Here is a 16,036-nt window from a genome sequence, read left to right on the forward strand (position 1 = left end):
AATTATCCGAATCAAATAACCAATCAAAGTAAATCTAGTTCTGAACCAGCCAACGCACTCTTGGCTCCTCTTATAGACTTGGCCATGGTTCTAGGATTGTCATCGCCCTCTTCCTCTTTGGGGAAAAGGAGACAACCATGCTTCTCCCATCCCAAGAGCAATGAGAAGAGGAAATTGCAACCCTAGCCCTGCTTAAATCAATCAGGGCATTAGCTATGGCAAGTTTTGACCCTGCAAGGTCTGTCTCTAGATTAAGTGATAGCTATTTCATTTGTTGTTGCAATTCCCAACAACATTTTGGACTGAAAGTATACAGAATTTGGTGAGAAGGTGCAAGATGTGCAGCACCAATGAACTTAGCAAAAAGAGTTGGACATAGCCCAATATAACTGAACTTAAAGCAGTGATCATTAATGACACTAATACATGCCATGCTAAACATAAAATCTTTAACATTGTCGTTAAATATGAGTAGGCAATAGATATACAAAAAGAATGAGAAGAATTGACAGAAAGGCTTTTATAGGCTTTGTAGTAGCTTCAAGGTCTCCTCTACATGCTTCTCTGGTTGAAATTGGTTGTTGTAAACCAATTGAACCGCCCCTTTTCTATCGATGACATAGGTCTGCCTCCCAGGCAATACTCCAAAAAGATCAGAAGGCACCCCCCACTCTTTCCTCACCTTATTCCCTTCGTCACTTAGTAAGGTGAATGGCAACCCATATTTTGTAGCAAATGCCTGTAGTCATCCAAAGTATATGATGTTAGTAGAAGGAAAGGGAACTTCAATAAGAAATCTTGCAGAATTCTGACATTTTGTTTTATGTTATTTTATTTTTTGTGATTATACATTGCTTCTGCTTCTCTGAAAAGGGCTTTCCATGTAGAACTTTACAAAAATACTTCAAAAACTAGCACATCTTGGCTCGTTTGCTTCTTGGTAAACACATAATATGCAAAAGCACTTTTAGCTCTATTTAGTTTTAACAGGTTCAGCTCTAATACAACTTCACTGAGACATGGGTCTATATTAAAGATTTGCACTCAAATCATCAGATCAAATTTGTTTTGGGGTTTGTTCCGTGGCGAACCAAGTTAAATTTGAGTTTCCAAAATCCATTTACACCTCCCACGTCTGATTTAAGATAGGCAACTAAATTATTTAATGTTTATATGAAACCAATGAGCACAATAAGAAACCTATTTTTTCTAATTTCTCCTGAAAAACAGACTTTTGTTCACCTTTCTCACCAGCAGAACGTTTGTTCCATGGTGAACCAAGTTAAATTTGAATTTCCAAAATCCATTTACACCTCCCACATGTCTGATTTAAGATAGGCAACTAAATTAGTTAATGTTTATATGTAACCAATAAGCACAAGCAAAAACCTGTTTTTTTTCTAATTTCTCCTGATAAACAGACTATTTGTTCACCTGTCTCACCTGCAGAACCTATCTAATTTCTCCTAAAAGCAGACTTTTGTTGTTACCTTTTATTCGGTCTCATTCACGGTCACTTTTTGTCCCCACATTTTCATTTATGATATGGTGCACATGCTTTTGAACTGCAGATGAGATAGGTTCTTCTATTATCATCTTGTTGTTTTTTGGAGGAATTATCATAGTGCTGTTGATCAAACAACAGATGTGATTGTGTCTAAGGGAGTGTTTAGTGAGTCCTTCACAGAGCATTACTTGTGTCTCAAACCTTGATAGATAAAGGAGGAGCATAAATCATATGTGCCTTTTTTTATTCGAATCACTCAACAAATTGTATTTGTCTTTACTATTCTAGGAATGACCAGTACTTGGATTTCATTAGAGATCAACATAAAACGGATGCTAGATTCATTGCACGGATCAAGCTCTAAGTTCTCGTAAACTGGCAAATTAAACATAGAAAGCATAAAATCGTAAACCATGATTACCTTGTGAGAAGCAGGGTCATCACCACTAATTCCTACAACCTCAGCTCCGGCTTTCTTAAACTTCTCGTAGGAATCCCTGAAGGCACAGGCCTAATGCAAGCCAAAAATGGTAATAATTAAACCGTTCTCAAGTCATTTTTACAGATCATAATGTTACCATTAAGAAATATGATCCTTATACCTTTCACTTTTTCTCATGTTCAATTGACATTAATAGGCAGGATAGAGCTTGTTAGTAGTTTAACACACAGCATCATTCTGTAGGGTAGCCCCCAACTAAATTACTAGTGGATTTTCTAACATGATTCATTATTTCTGCCACAACAAAGAACTAACCAAGCTTTCAACATGATAGAAGGTGAGATTCAAAAGGAGTGGAAGTATTACATGGACTGAAAAGCAAGTTAGAATGGTGTCAATTGGCCTACCTTGGGACTAGCATGCCTGAAAAATATAACATAGCCTAGACTGAAAAAATAACATAATATCCAGAATGGTGGAGACCTACCATACAGACAGAGTAATGTCATAAATGAATTGCATCCTTGGAAACTTAGGTCATGCTCTGGTTTAATAAGATTTTCTGATAGTAATATTCTAATCTGGTTGAATAAAATTGAACCCCATAAACCTACCAGAACAGTCACAATTGGGCTAACTTGACAATATCCCAAGACAACAATAAGCAATCAAGGAGTGGAGCATAGGTACCATATCAAACATAGCCTTAGCACATCTATACCACACAAAACATAGCATCAGCACACCTATGTTCTTGAACCCCAAAACTGACCTCTTTGGTGCACCCAGGGGTTTCGTCAGCGGGGTAGAAGTAGACCACGGCTGGCTTGCCTTTGAACCTGGTGAGAGATACATTCCTACCATTTTGGTCTTTCAATGTAAAAGGTGGTGGAACATCACCTTTGGACACCTACAAAATTCAGACCAACCAAATTTCCTTTTGAAGTTAGCTTTGCATTAGATTGCAACATAACACCGATCAATGACAATGTGCAGATAATATATGAAAGTCATATGCTTAAGAGTAGCTATAGCTAATAATCCAAAAACATGGTTCATTTTACAAGCACTGAGCTTGGCATTTGAACAAATAGAGCACAGATCAACAAGGAACAAACAAAACTTGGAGTTCAAATTTCTTTGAGAAGTCAAGCTTGTGGTTCGAATCAATCGATTCTTCTTTTGAAATCTGTGTTTCTTGTTAAAATAATAAATCGCTAATTGACGACAAGGAACAAATGGCATATTGAATCCTAAGCTCTGGGAACAGCATATTGATAAGCTCTGCGAATCTTTATCTTACTGATGCAGTAAAAACACTGACCAACGAGAAAAAAATGACCGTTTTCTTTTTGTGAGAAAAGAAAAGTTGTCTTCAAACAAATCCATTCCCCTGTTAGAACTAAGCTTAGCATTGGGTTCCATTAAAGCACTAATCAACAACTAGGAACAGATGACAAGTGGAACGCTAAAGCCTCCAAGAAAAACATTGTCTATGGCTCAAAACAATCCAGTTATCCGTTGAAAACAAAGCATGCACACACACACACACACAAAGCCCACTAAGCAACAACTTGAAATAAATTACATTTGGAATGCGAAGCATTCAGAAAAACATAGTTTCTGGCTCAAACCAATCCAATCTTCTGTGAAAAACTAAAGATGTCATCAGAATATGATAAAAAATAGCAAGCAAGCAACCATAGACATTTGCAAGCCGCACTCTTAGTTAAACAACAGTGACTCAAATCAACTCAAAGTTTAACATTTGTAAGCCATCCTTAGTTAAACCACAGTGATTCAGATCAACTCGACTCCCTCAGTGACAACAAAACTCAAGTATGTAATGTAAATAACACATGGCAAATAAAGGGCATGGTGCTGGGGATTAAATAGCTTGTGTGGCAAACCTTTGCATGAATGGGAGTCCTTGGGGATAAAGGACGAGGGGAAGAAGAGGTGGCGAGGTTGGGGAGACTAAGGCCATAGAATTGGGAGTTTGATGATTTGGAGAGGAATGAGATTATTTGTGAAGCCGGATTCTTAGACATTGTTGGTCGGACCAAGGGGAGCGGGTGCTTGGGAAGAGAGGTGCAAGAAGCCATTGAAATGAAATGGAAAGACTTGTTTCCCTTCTTGTGGGGGAAGGGGTGGGTTGGGATTGGCTCATATTGGATGGGTTTGAGGGAAACATGGATGAGATGGGATTGATGGAATTTGGACGTGGCCAAAAGCAAACCTTAGTACAAAACCATGGCCACAAAAATCTTCTTGTTCTCTAAATTACTATAACTCTTTTTGTTGGACATTAATGGTGTGGCGACCACCAATTATATATTACTGTTTTTGTTGATGGTGATAAACCAGCTACTCTAGGATAAGCTCAGACGTTATCCGAATACCAATACCATCTTGGTCCTCTTTCTAGTACCTACCCACCTAACAGGATCTATACGTTTGCCTCCGCAGTTGGCCAACGCATCAAGATCATGCAGGGCTCTTCTTGAAATAAAGCTGAAAGTAAAATCTCAAGAGTTTCGGCAAGCTCTTTCAATTACATCGACAAATTGGTTATTACACTGCTGAGAGCCGACCCAAGTTGCATTATTCACTGGCAATTAAGCAGGATGGATGCTTTGTGATTGACTATTTTTGAAGTTTTTCTATGAGAGGACCAATGCGGACATATATTTAATCTCATATCAGTTATTTGCTGGATAGATTTTGGGTAGTTATATAAAATTAAAAAACTCAAATAATATTTTTTGGTTAGTCATTTTAGGCTAGATCTTGGACCATTACAAATGGTATCAGCCTATAACTTATGTGGACTTGGGACACTGCAGCACGAATTTATTAAGGCTGATCATGGGCCGATCGTGGTGCTTGTGATTAGATTTGAATAGATTTGAATTTTTAGCCTGATGAAGACGTTAGGGCTTAAACGGAAGGAGTATGTGAGAACCTGTGCGGACGTGTATTTAATCCCACATTGGTTATTCGTTTGATAGATTTTGGATACTTATATATGATCAAAGAACCCAAATAATATCTTTTGGCTAGCCATTTTTAATGAGGTCCTAAGTTGTTACATCCTCGTTACATATTGTGAATCTCCTAATAAATTAGAAATGCTTCCATGTCCATTAATTTCTACCCCAAATTCTACAATCTATCCATGCTATCCAAATTATTAACAAAAACTCTAGTTATTCATGAATCTTAGCTTAATAGCTTGGCAATATAACCCAAATAAATCATAGATTTTTCATTTATAAATCTGCAAGTTGTTTAGAAGTTATAAGAATATTCGAATTAGTTAATATCAGTGCCTGCGGCAATTTTGTGTTCCTGTTTCAACGTGTAACCTCTTATTTCAATAAACCATATGAGGATGTTTTAATTACTCCATGTACTTTTTTTAAAAAAATAATGTTTCTAAAGTTTTCGTAAACTTTTTTGCTAATTATTCGTCCATTGCCCATGCTAACTTTAAATTCTAAGGCTCTATTTGGAATTGCCGTTGGAAGTAGAGCTTTTTTTATTGAAAGCTATTTACTATTTCAAAATTACATTCCTAAAGTGCTGTAAAATTTTGATATATATTTGGTAACCAAAATGAGAAAGTACTTCAGGAAAGCCTGGACATTTTGAGAGAGCAGCCCTTCACCTAGTCTCGTCATAAAGCGGGCCCAAGTTCAGGCGGTAGAAGTCACACGTATTGGTCCATCGAATGGGCCTTTAATAGCTCGAGGCACCTCGAGCTCTACTTCTGCTCTTGTAGCGTCTTGGATGGTATTTTTCATCTAGGAGCCTCCACCCCTAAGTTTCCTCATGGTCAACTTTGATGGATGCGTGCTTGATGGTGGAAGGAGAGGTAGTGAAGGCTTCATCGTTAGGGGCCCGGACTCCATAATGGTTGCTGTTGGTGGATGCTAGATCTTCGACACCTCTGTTCTAGAAGCAGAGTTGGGAGCATCATGAGCTGGTCTTGGTTATGCATGGTGTCGAGGGTGACTCGGCACGATGATCGGCTGGATCCGGGAGGCATTGGTGGCATGGGTGGGCGCCACCCCCTGCTTCGAGCATCCGAGCCATGGTGAAAGGCAATGTTGCGTTCCAGACTGGGCACATTTACAAAGAGACGAATGGAGCCGCATATTGAGTGGCCTTGTACATGGCTGATCACTCCAAGGGGACCCTGTGGGTCAGAAAAAGGGAGCTGCCTAAATTACTCCATTATGTGTTGTTTTTTGACTTTTTTGAATGTATCCATACTAGAAATGTATGAGTCATCCACTGTAGCCAAAAAAAAAAAAAGAGAGAAAGTACTTTTGATAAAATGACAATAAAGAATATTGCATAGTGAGGTGAGATATAATACAATATAATATTATATTATTATATATTAAAATATTATAATTATTAAAATATTATTATAATATAGTATAATATAATAGTATAATATCATCGCTGCTTGCTGACAACTTAAAAGAATTGAGCTAGGTATTTGGGACTACCATAAGCAGCACGATCCTGGATTATAATTTTCAAGGATTACGGTGTGATTATCGACAATTGGGACCTTGGTTGGGAGTGTTGAAAACAAATATACCTCCATTATGCAAACTATTATCTTGAATGTAACAATTAGAGAAGTAAATTTTTAATAATCCAGTCATTTAGCTTAGACCGATAAAAATTTCTTTCGGACGCATGCATGTTCACAGTTAAATGGTGCTTTACGTCAAGCTTTGAATCAACCAAGAAGCGCACAGATTCCTCATTCAGTCATTCTCATCATGGTCTTCAGATCAAATTAAACCATGAGCCCAATATCATGTTCAAGCCGCTGCTGCTTGCCCTACTCACTGGTTTTGGTGCAACCAGATATTAGTCGCATTATAGATTGGATGCATGGTTATCATTGTTCCCACCTCCCTGAACTTTTTGTTAAAAAGATCAATGAGATGTCCCAAATAGCCGTGGTAGGTGGTCCACCATTGATCAAAGTGTCTTTAAGGTAGTTGCAAGGTAGACAGCCATGGCCTCCTCCCACATTACCAGCAATCATAACCTTTCATCAACTTCACCTTTTTTAGGCATCCTAGCCCTTGTAAGTCACCTACATGACATGCCATGGTTACAAAGCTTCAACTAGTTTTATAAGAGCTCTCATGTATAGATGGATAAAGGTGCAAATAGTCTTCCTTGTGATGTACCTTCTCTCCAACAAGAGAAGGGAATTTGGCCATGTTCGATGTCGAAGGAGAGAGAGGAAAGCATGTCAGGGCCTGAAGGTCAGTTGCCAGAGTTGAGGAGCTGAATGTTTTCTAAGTGGTGATGCACTGTGGCTTGTTTGCATATAGTTCAGATGGCTTTTATATTTTTTATCTCAACATGGTGAGAAGATTTTTCACTTCTAATTATGAACTCATCAAAAACCGATTCGCAATGACATATTTATATATCAATACAAAAAAATATTAAAGAATCGACTGGTAGATTACTGTCTCATCTGTTCTTTGAGATATTTGAGATCCATACGATGAAATGGATTTCTTTGTCTCTTCAGTTAAAGAAACTAGTATGCATTGTTCAGCAAGTGGAAGCAGCGAAGACATGCAAATAGAGAGCTTGTTCTGAATTCTTCTGTTTCATCTTTTTTTCATTTAAAAGCCTGTAACCATGTTTTAGAAGTCCCAAAATTAAAGTGCTTCACAGTTCATGAATTAAACTTTACCGCATAAATGCAGCAAACAAAATGATCAATTTAGTGTGTTAAATTTTATATCTCAAGTTACAGCACTCATGTAACCCTCTTTTTTATTTTAAAAAAAAGAGAAAAACATAAAGAAACATAAATATCTAAAACTCCAGATTTGGTTGTCTGTTCACAAGGAAAATCTGAAATGCATGATTTAGTATATTTCTTAGATTGCAGCTCATATTTTTCCAAGTTTCATATAACTAAGAAACCTAACATATTATACTAGGCTTATACATTAAAAAACTGCAAAAGTGACAATCTGATGATATAATTCAACAAAGTCTGATAACCTCATGACTAAACAAACAAGCTACATCCATTTTTGGGGTTTCATCATCTGAAGCAAATAGGTAGTGAGATTTACATATTGGTGATGGTCCAATCCTCATATCACAACACCACTAGTTCTGGCACTCCCAGCCCACCCAGGCCATGGACCTTAATTAACAGTCATCTGATAATTACTTAGCAGCCTCCAAAGCTTTGCCATTTGATGTTTCCTGATAATTACTTGATTCTTGATCACTTAACATGGCACCACCACCAGACCGACCAATTGCCATTTATTTGTTTTAATATTGCATGGCTCTAGTAAGTTTCAGCACCAATCTCGAATCCATTAAACTCAACCCTTGCAGGACCGAGAAATATCCAGGCCAGTTACAACCAGCCAAAAGGAGTAAATAATATGCGCAGTACAGTGAGAATGGTGTTAAAACTAACAATAAATAATTGCAAGTTATTATGCCTCTTTACCAATGGACATTTCTATATTCTCTTATATTGTGATCTTTGGCATGTGTCAATAAAATGCAGTTTTGATCTCTCAGCTAGTCCACACACATCTTATCAAAATCTTTTTTTCTGAAAGGAACTGATTACCAAATTCTTAATAAGGACATCATGTTTCCCTGGTCATGTTTTAATCACATTCTAGGGCTTTTAAAATTCAATTATCTGCTACCTCCAAGCAAAGGTTCGACGCAACAGATGCAACAGGTTTGCCTTCAAATAACTGATGTCTGACCATCATCTTACCATCATACGACCGAGAAAGTTCATGTATTTTTTTATTTGAAAAAGCAATGAATTATACGATGGAACTAACAGATCCAAAGCAGCCAAATAAGAAGAAGAAATCAAGCCCTTCTGATTTGTATAAATCAAAAATCTGACAAGTGTATCATTTCCAACAGACAAATACAAGCTACAAAAGGAATTGCTCCAGTACACAAAACTTCCTGTTAAACTATACAAAACTGAGATATAACAGGGCGAAATTGATTTCCACGACCCTGAATCACACGATACTAACAAATCCTATGGAAGAATAATTTTTTCAGACTGTAACTGGCATGCTTAGCATATATGGAAGCCAGCATTAGTGTATTATGCTGCTTCACAGTTGGAATATGCTGATGCTGGAGACCGCCATTCTGTCACCTAAGCTTGGATTCACTTCCCTTGCTATGAAATGATGGAAGGGAGAAGATCGAGCGATGCACTGCAAAAATTCAGAATCACCAAGGAGACAAGGCCAAAGTACTTAAACATTATGAAGTTGCATGTAATTCATTATTAAGCAGTTACCTTTTGGAGAGTTTCCAGATGTGTGGCCATCCCTCAGTATGGAGTTTGTAGGAGCACCTGGACTGGAGCAATGTAATGATGGAACTGCAAAGAGTAAACATAGTTAATGTGGCTATAGAACTACAACAATGACTAATTTTTCTCATTAGCATCCCTGATGATGTAATATGAAACTGAATACAGAAATAGATAGAAGAAAATGCAAACACCTAAAAGTCAACTAGTTTAACAGTCTTGAATAAATTTCGAGCCATGACGTCTAGAATGCGACAGTAACTTGAAATTAGAGGCACTGAGCTTTCAGTCTAGATTACAATTAGGGGAACAGTTGCTCATAGGTACTTGGCATATCGACCCCCCGAAAAGTAATACGAAGACAGCTTCTTAATTGTGAAGATGTACATTAAGATCAACCAACAAAGCCTCCATCTTTTGTACAGAAGAAATGAAAGAAAAGAAAAAAGGCAGAATCCTTCCTAGTCCTGAATAAGCTTGACAGAGCGAATTTTTTTTTTCTAACTGCTTAGCAGGAGTTTGTTTGCATGCTAGCTTTAGAAAATTAAGGTGGTCAGAGGAATGATATAAGGATTGAATGCCAGAATTTTCTTTTTGGTCATCACAAAGAAAACCAAAAACTTAGCAGAACGATCAAAATAAGGAACTAGGGAAGAAACAATACAGAGACCAATCAATAGGAAATCAGGATACCTTGATCAGGAAAAACCTTGCCCTCATTTAGGCCATGGTAAGCTGGAGATGAGTAGTCCATTCTCAACTTCCTTGGATCGTCCCATGATTGGCTTGCCAGATCACAGCCATTTTCTGTATCATCACCAGCTCCAGAAGCTGCTGAGACGGATTCCGAAACATTTATTATACTTTCTGCACCCTTGCGTTTCTTCCCAAATTTAAACAATCTCTTGAGCCCTTCTGCCATGCCATTTCGTGGTTGACGGGAAGCATTAGTGGCAAGAACAAGTGTCTCAGCTTTCCTCCATTTCTTCCTTACTCGAGCAGGATCGGCCTCCTGCATTTGGTTTGTAGCCACCGAAGCATTAGCATCCGATGCCTCATGAGAACTGGAAGGCAGATATCTGATGTGTGAGTTCCAAGGTCCAGGATTTTGTTCTGATAACTCTTCCATACTCCCTGCAGAGGCATTAATCTTGGAAGCAGTAGGTGAATCATCATCTGCATGAGATACAGCTGTAAAGACATCACCATTAGCAGGTCTGGGATCACCAATACTTCCTGATTCTTGGCTGGATCTTGATTTCTGACCATCTGAGTCAGAAGGAAAACCAGTTTCCCTGCCTTCACTGGATCTTCTTTCTAATTCTTCTTCATCTTTATATTTAACTGTGTCAGGTGACCATTCACACTGATCTACCAACCCATCAGACTCCTCTCCAATGTTAGCTTCGAGGGCCCTCGATCTAGCTATAGCAGGTCCGGCACCAGGTCCTATCCCATTGCCCCTTCTAAGAAATGGCTTTGACTCGCATATCTTTTGGGACCTGTTAGTGGTTTGCTCGCTGTGCTCCTTCGAAAGGTCTTTTAACTCACCAGAACTGATTGAGATATTTCTCAGAGACTTGGACCTTGGAGGCTTCTCTTCCTTGAAAATATGAATACCTTCACTGATGCTCATGCTTCGAGCATGCCTCCGCAACTGTGAGCGAGCAGTTATCTTGCTAGTTCCAGCCAGCGGTTTCATATCTTCCTTCCTGTGGTCAGAATTGTTGGAAACTGATTGTACTATAGGATTTTCAGGCTGAGTCCTTCGTCTTATGGAACCAGATTTGATAGGAGGTCTGGGAAGGGGTGCAACAGATTTTTGAGATGTGGAGGAAGACGCACTTCTACTGGAGAATTGCTTCTTAGAGTCAGTGCTGCTAGGAGAACCATCGCTAAGTAGTGTATCATCATAGAATTTAAACTGAACATACTGAACTTTCTGTTCAAGATTTTCTGCCTGCTTTGTCTGGATGAACTCTACCGTCTGCTGCAAAATGAAACCGAATCGCGTTATGAATAATAAAGTCAAAATGAACAACTTTTGTTCTTTATCAAGTGTGAATGTTAAAGGGGCAAAAGATCTATCTATAGAAGAGCAGGTCAGTGTAGAAGAAGTCCAAGGTTATAAAAGAAAGGACCTTTTCCTTACACTTTGAAGGCTCTATGACCAGTATGAAATCAGAATTACATATAACAATGTGAAACAAATTAAATTCTTTCTTATAGAAGAGGCTATAAACTCATTGCAGCATGACCTAAAGAGTGACCCATAAGTTAAAAACAATAATGATAATAATAATTATAGGTACAATATTTTTGTTCCTTTTTAACATAAAGGAAGACCGTAAAGTAATATTACCAATGAATACGTTTGTAAGTTTATGCATACCCAAGCAAATTTTGCACTTCGAAACATTCTTTATACTACCTATTTTGCACCATGTTTTTCATAAAGAAGCTAATAAAACTATCAGAAGATTGGCAAAGAAACTGAAGAATTACTACCATTTGGTAGGCAAAGAGGTTGAAATTTTTCAAAGTTCAAGCTGGCTAACAAATACACTTTGTCCTGTGGATTAAATAACTCATGTCAAATTCTCTTTCAGGTCAGAACAATCCTTTCTTAATGAATAAAAAATCCATCTTAAATAGTTTTCTTACTACAATCCTCAATTAATGGGGACTCATGCTGCTTGAAGCCGTCTGAGATCATGTTCATAACAAACAAGAGTACCCACACGAACAGAGCATACAATTCAGGTGTAAACTCTCAAACTTTCCAGTGATTCCTGAATCATTTGCACCCTCCAAAATACAACAGTAAACCAACTCCCTCAACTTCATTTTCTTTAGACTAAGCAGGATCCCAGGTTTAAAAATAGGCATCAAGGAGATAATTAGGAAAGAAGAACTTTTTAGTACCTGTTCTACATCCTTCATTGCAGAACGAACACCGAAGGATCTCAGCTTCTCTGCATGCCGAAAATCCTGTGGAGTCAAATCTTTTCCCTCATCAGATGTTCCAAAACGAGCCTTCAACTCTGCCCGACTTTGTTCCAAGCTATCCCACATGGCCTTCATCTTAGCTTCCTTCTGGGTCCTCCTCAATCCCCACTCCTTCCTCAGCTTTGCATCTCTCTTCTCCATATATTTCTCATACAACCTTCCTCTCAAACCTTCCAACTTCTTTGTATTGCACCTGCAACCCCGATCATCCCTGCTGCTCAAAGCCAAACTGCCATCGAAATCCACCGCGCTACCGATCTCAGGCGATCGATCAGGATAAATCTGAGCCGGCCTTTTCTCCCTAGCCTTGTGCATGCGTTCTAACTGCAAGTCTCCGGCTGTAGTCCTCCATGATAAGGAGGCCATCTTATGAACAGTCAAGAGCTCTTCCAATTCATCCATCTTCATCAGCAGCTCCTCGTTCAATCCTCTATTCCCTCTCGACATCCGCCTCGCCGGCCGAACTTGCTCCATCGGAGAAGAACTCAAATCAGAAACTGTGTCATCTCCCCTGTCTTCCATCTCCAACTTCATCATCTGTTGAGGAGAAAAAGTTTCCTTCCGCAGCAACTTCTCTTGAAAACTTCACAAATATTCTTCTCCTTCTCCTCCTACTTGCGGAATCACAACTACTCAGCCTTGAACTGAGAATCCAAGAAGCTCTCCGGCCTCAGTATTCATAATATTACTGTCATGGCACTAGAATTAATTAGGGGCATTCATACCGCCGGACGTGGACGACTCCTCACCGCTGGCTTCCGCAGCGGTTGATCCGGTCCGGCACGCCAAGCCGGCGCGATGGCGTATGGACCCCTATCTCAGCCGGCCAGCAAGGACCCTCGGCAAGGCCAATGGGATTCGGCTGCTGCCACGTAGCACTTCGCGGGGCCGCCGGTGGGGAATAGGGCTTGGGACCCACCGGCGGTCGGTCGACGGAGCTCTGGGACCCACGTCTTCGCGTTGGCGTCCATTGCGGCGGCGGCGGCGGCGGCGCTTAAAAGCACGCCTCCGTGCACGACAGGATTATCCGAATCATCATTACGTTGAATAAAATATGAGAATTAATGGTGGTAATGATGAAAAATATATAATTATTGTCGATTAAAACCAAATCTTAGAAGGGTAATAACTGTCGTCACGCTTTCCGCGTTGTGCCCTACGTACGAGTCGTTAATTAATACGCTGTCTGTTTGAATTATGGTCATTAATTTTGAAAAGGTCTTTGTTTTTTTTATAAAATAAAATATAAAGTAAGTTAAAAAAAAAACATGACACGGGGTGACCGTGTTGGGGATTGAAAGGGTCGGGTCAAAATTTCCCAAAAAGAAATAAAAAAGGAGGTCGGGTCAACGTTGGAACAGACAGCGGACCCGTAGATCACGGAATCTCTATGAAGCGGTCCGTACCACGAGAGTTAACTAGGACCTGGGAAGCAGGGAGACAAAGTTTGCCCATAAGAAATCATAAATTCTGCATCAAGAGATGTGTTCTTCTGAGACTTGCACCCATTTAGAAAACCTTGTGGAAGTTGGTAAGAGCACATTGCGTTATGTGGCTTGTTTGGGTTTTTTCTTTTTTCTTATTGGGAGAATTTCATTTTTGTGTTAATCTGTTGATGGTCAAACAGCACTAGTGTTTCTGAAGTAAGTTGACATGTTTTATTTTTCATAGTTCTTTCGGGTTAGGCACTTCGGATAGAAATGTTTGTGTCGGAAAAATTCAAAATTTGGTAAATAGGTTCTTTTCACCACAAATTCTCCAAAAGGAATGGGAAACATTAAAACGCGTAGCCAAAAGTCACAAAACTCTAGTGGGAACAGTATTGGAATAATGACGCCCAACTATTTTTCTATTATTATTATTAGAGAGAAGGGGACCAACCTACATCATGGTTATTTAGATGAATCATCCAAGAACTAAATTCAGAATCTCTAGTTACTAAGTAGAGAAAAGAAGGACAGGAACACCCGCAGTTGTGTGAATATAAAACATTTCCTTTTGCTTAACGCTTACAGCTCTTCTGTTTCGCTTCCAATGTTGATGTCATGAGCTTGTCAATGCTTTTGATATGGCCTTCACAGTAGAAGGCAATTTGGACTTGGATCTGTTGAGGAAATTTATAGATAACGAGGGCCGATTCGATCTTTAGGTAACTGAGGCGGTCGCCTAAGGCTCCGGTCTCCAAATGCATTTATTATAGTGAGTTTCAAGATAGGCCTCCCCAATGCATTTAGCTATGTATCTTTATAGCTATAAATGCATTGAGGTCTCCAAATGCATTTATATTGGGACGTACCTTTTACATAAAGAAATTTATTATCTTTTTTCTTATTTATGCATTGAGGCCCCCAAATGCATTTATGTTGCGGCCTTTGAATTTGTCTAAGGCCCCCAAATGTATTGAGCCGCTCCGGCAGGTAACAAGATACCTATCTGCCAAACCATCCCTACGTCAAAGTAAGATGCTCTTAAGGAAATACCAACTTAGTTGAGAGATCAGGGTTAGTTAATGATGATGTGCAACTCATAAGTGGCTGAGATTAGATACCGAAGGACCCCATCAAATTACCCTGTGAAAACCATCGAAAGATATATAAAGACCCAAACGATTGTTCACGTTTGAAAAGGACCTCAACCTGCAAAAGTTGAACTATTAAACATTGGCATACTCGGTCAAAAACAATTCAGCAGTCCAAGAGTTCACAATGCAAATCAAGCAGGTCAAGGTGATGGCAATCTTGCAGCATCAAGAACAAGATGAACCAGTGAAAACAACTATAGCAAACCCCTACCTTAGACCAACTTGAGTTTTGGGGCATGACTTGACTCCACTTGTGACGCCACAGGTCGACCAGTGGACCAAGTTGACCAATTGTTCATTTCTGACCAATCGGAGCCAGAAACATACACCAAGTTTTCTGAACCCCATTGGAGTAGATTAAAAAAATCAAAACTGCTTGTGTTCCAAGCAGTTTGGAGTTTCTTTTCTGAATTATTATCCTACATTCCCCCCCACAAGAGTGTCAACAACCTGACAGCATGCAAGTATTTCATCTTTTGAACCACAAGATAATTATTAGACTGAAGATTCTTTAGTTTTTTTATTAATATTTTTGACTCTGCTCCTTTCCAAGTTCAAGAAAGAAATCCTGTACAATGGAATTGATTATACTTCTCTCAATAGTCAAATTTTGATATTTCAAAATCTTAAATCAAAGAAAAGCAAGCATGTGAATTCAGAAACAAATTACGCAGCAGTTGCCAAATATGATCCAGCAATCAATTGATCATGATCCAGCCTCTATGATACATAGTTTAAGCCCACTGTTTATAATTTTCATGCTTGAAAATTGAATTCCAAAGCTTTTTTGAAGAACCTATGATTTGTGACTAGTTACAAGTGATGCAAATTGTCTCTCTGAAAGGAAGAGAACAGGAGTGCTTCTCAAGACAAATGGAAGATACAAGCAGATAAACAAATTGTCTCCAAATGTAGTGATTTCAAGAAGCTTTCTTGGTAGAATGCACTATTGTTGTGCAAAGAGGAGCCCAGAGATTGCTTTAAAGTGTGAAGCCAGTGACTGATGCTTTAGAAAGGGCCATGGCCAAATCCTGCCTTACCACAACAAGCCTCAAATAAATTGCCCTCTAAAGCTCTTTCCTTCATAGATACAGAAAAATGATGCCAACTTGAGGTAGTTCA

The 16,036-nt window shown here is 39.0% G+C and overlaps 2 protein-coding genes across 4 annotated transcripts; both read right to left on the reverse strand.

Annotated features, from left to right (window-relative positions):
• Window positions 1-376: 376 nt before the first annotated feature.
• On the reverse strand, window positions 377-4,103 carry LOC103716954 (peroxiredoxin Q, chloroplastic-like). Its single transcript, XM_008805172.4, has 4 exons — window positions 3,860-4,103; window positions 2,722-2,859; window positions 1,929-2,018; window positions 377-739 (listed from the first exon to the last, which is right to left on the reverse strand). Exons 1-4 carry the CDS (start codon window positions 4,052-4,054, stop codon window positions 521-523), a joined length of 642 nt encoding a protein of 213 aa, XP_008803394.2. The 5' UTR covers window positions 4,055-4,103; the 3' UTR covers window positions 377-520.
• Window positions 4,104-8,845: 4,742 nt separating this feature from the next.
• On the reverse strand, window positions 8,846-13,118 carry LOC103716953. 3 transcript variants are annotated; one of them, XM_026808411.2, is made up of 4 exons: window positions 12,250-13,118; window positions 10,018-11,311; window positions 9,310-9,393; window positions 8,846-9,186 (listed from the first exon to the last, which is right to left on the reverse strand). In XM_026808411.2, the coding sequence occupies exons 1-4, from the start codon at window positions 12,868-12,870 to the stop codon at window positions 9,119-9,121; spliced, it is 2,067 nt and encodes a 688-aa protein (XP_026664212.2). In that variant the 5' UTR covers window positions 12,871-13,118; the 3' UTR covers window positions 8,846-9,118. The 3 variants fall into 3 exon arrangements, with proteins under 3 accessions (XP_026664212.2, XP_026664211.2, XP_008803393.2); XM_026808410.2 differs by having other exon boundaries at window positions 10,018-11,314; window positions 12,250-13,117; XM_008805171.3 differs by having other exon boundaries at window positions 9,017-9,223; window positions 10,018-11,314; window positions 12,250-13,115.
• Between the last annotated feature and the right edge of the window lie 2,918 nt (window positions 13,119-16,036).

This window comes from Phoenix dactylifera, chromosome 8 (assembly GCF_009389715.1).
Source record: "Phoenix dactylifera cultivar Barhee BC4 chromosome 8, palm_55x_up_171113_PBpolish2nd_filt_p, whole genome shotgun sequence".
NCBI lineage: Eukaryota > Viridiplantae > Streptophyta > Magnoliopsida > Arecales > Arecaceae > Phoenix > Phoenix dactylifera.

Bases quoted from the DNA above. Each gene is read 5' to 3' on its own strand.
- LOC103716954 (XM_008805172.4), bottom strand. From the start codon at position 4,054: ATGGCTTCTTGCACCTCTCTTCCCAAGCACCCGCTCCCCTTGGTCCGA. The intron at 2,860-3,859 runs GTTTGCCACACA...TGAATTTTGTAG, and splicing joins GGACTCCCATTCATGCAAAG to GTGTCCAAAGGTGATGTTCC. The intron at 740-1,928 runs GTAATCATGGTT...GGATGACTACAG, and splicing joins ATGACCCTGCTTCTCACAAG to GCATTTGCTACAAAATATGG.
- LOC103716953 (XM_026808410.2), bottom strand. From the start codon at position 12,870: ATGATGAAGTTGGAGATGGAAGACAGGGGAGATGACACAGTTTCTGAT. The intron at 11,315-12,249 runs GTACTAAAAAGT...TTCATTTTGCAG, and splicing joins CAATGAAGGATGTAGAACAG to CAGACGGTAGAGTTCATCCA. The intron at 9,187-9,309 runs GTAACTGCTTAA...ATCATTTCATAG, and splicing joins ATCTGGAAACTCTCCAAAAG to CAAGGGAAGTGAATCCAAGC.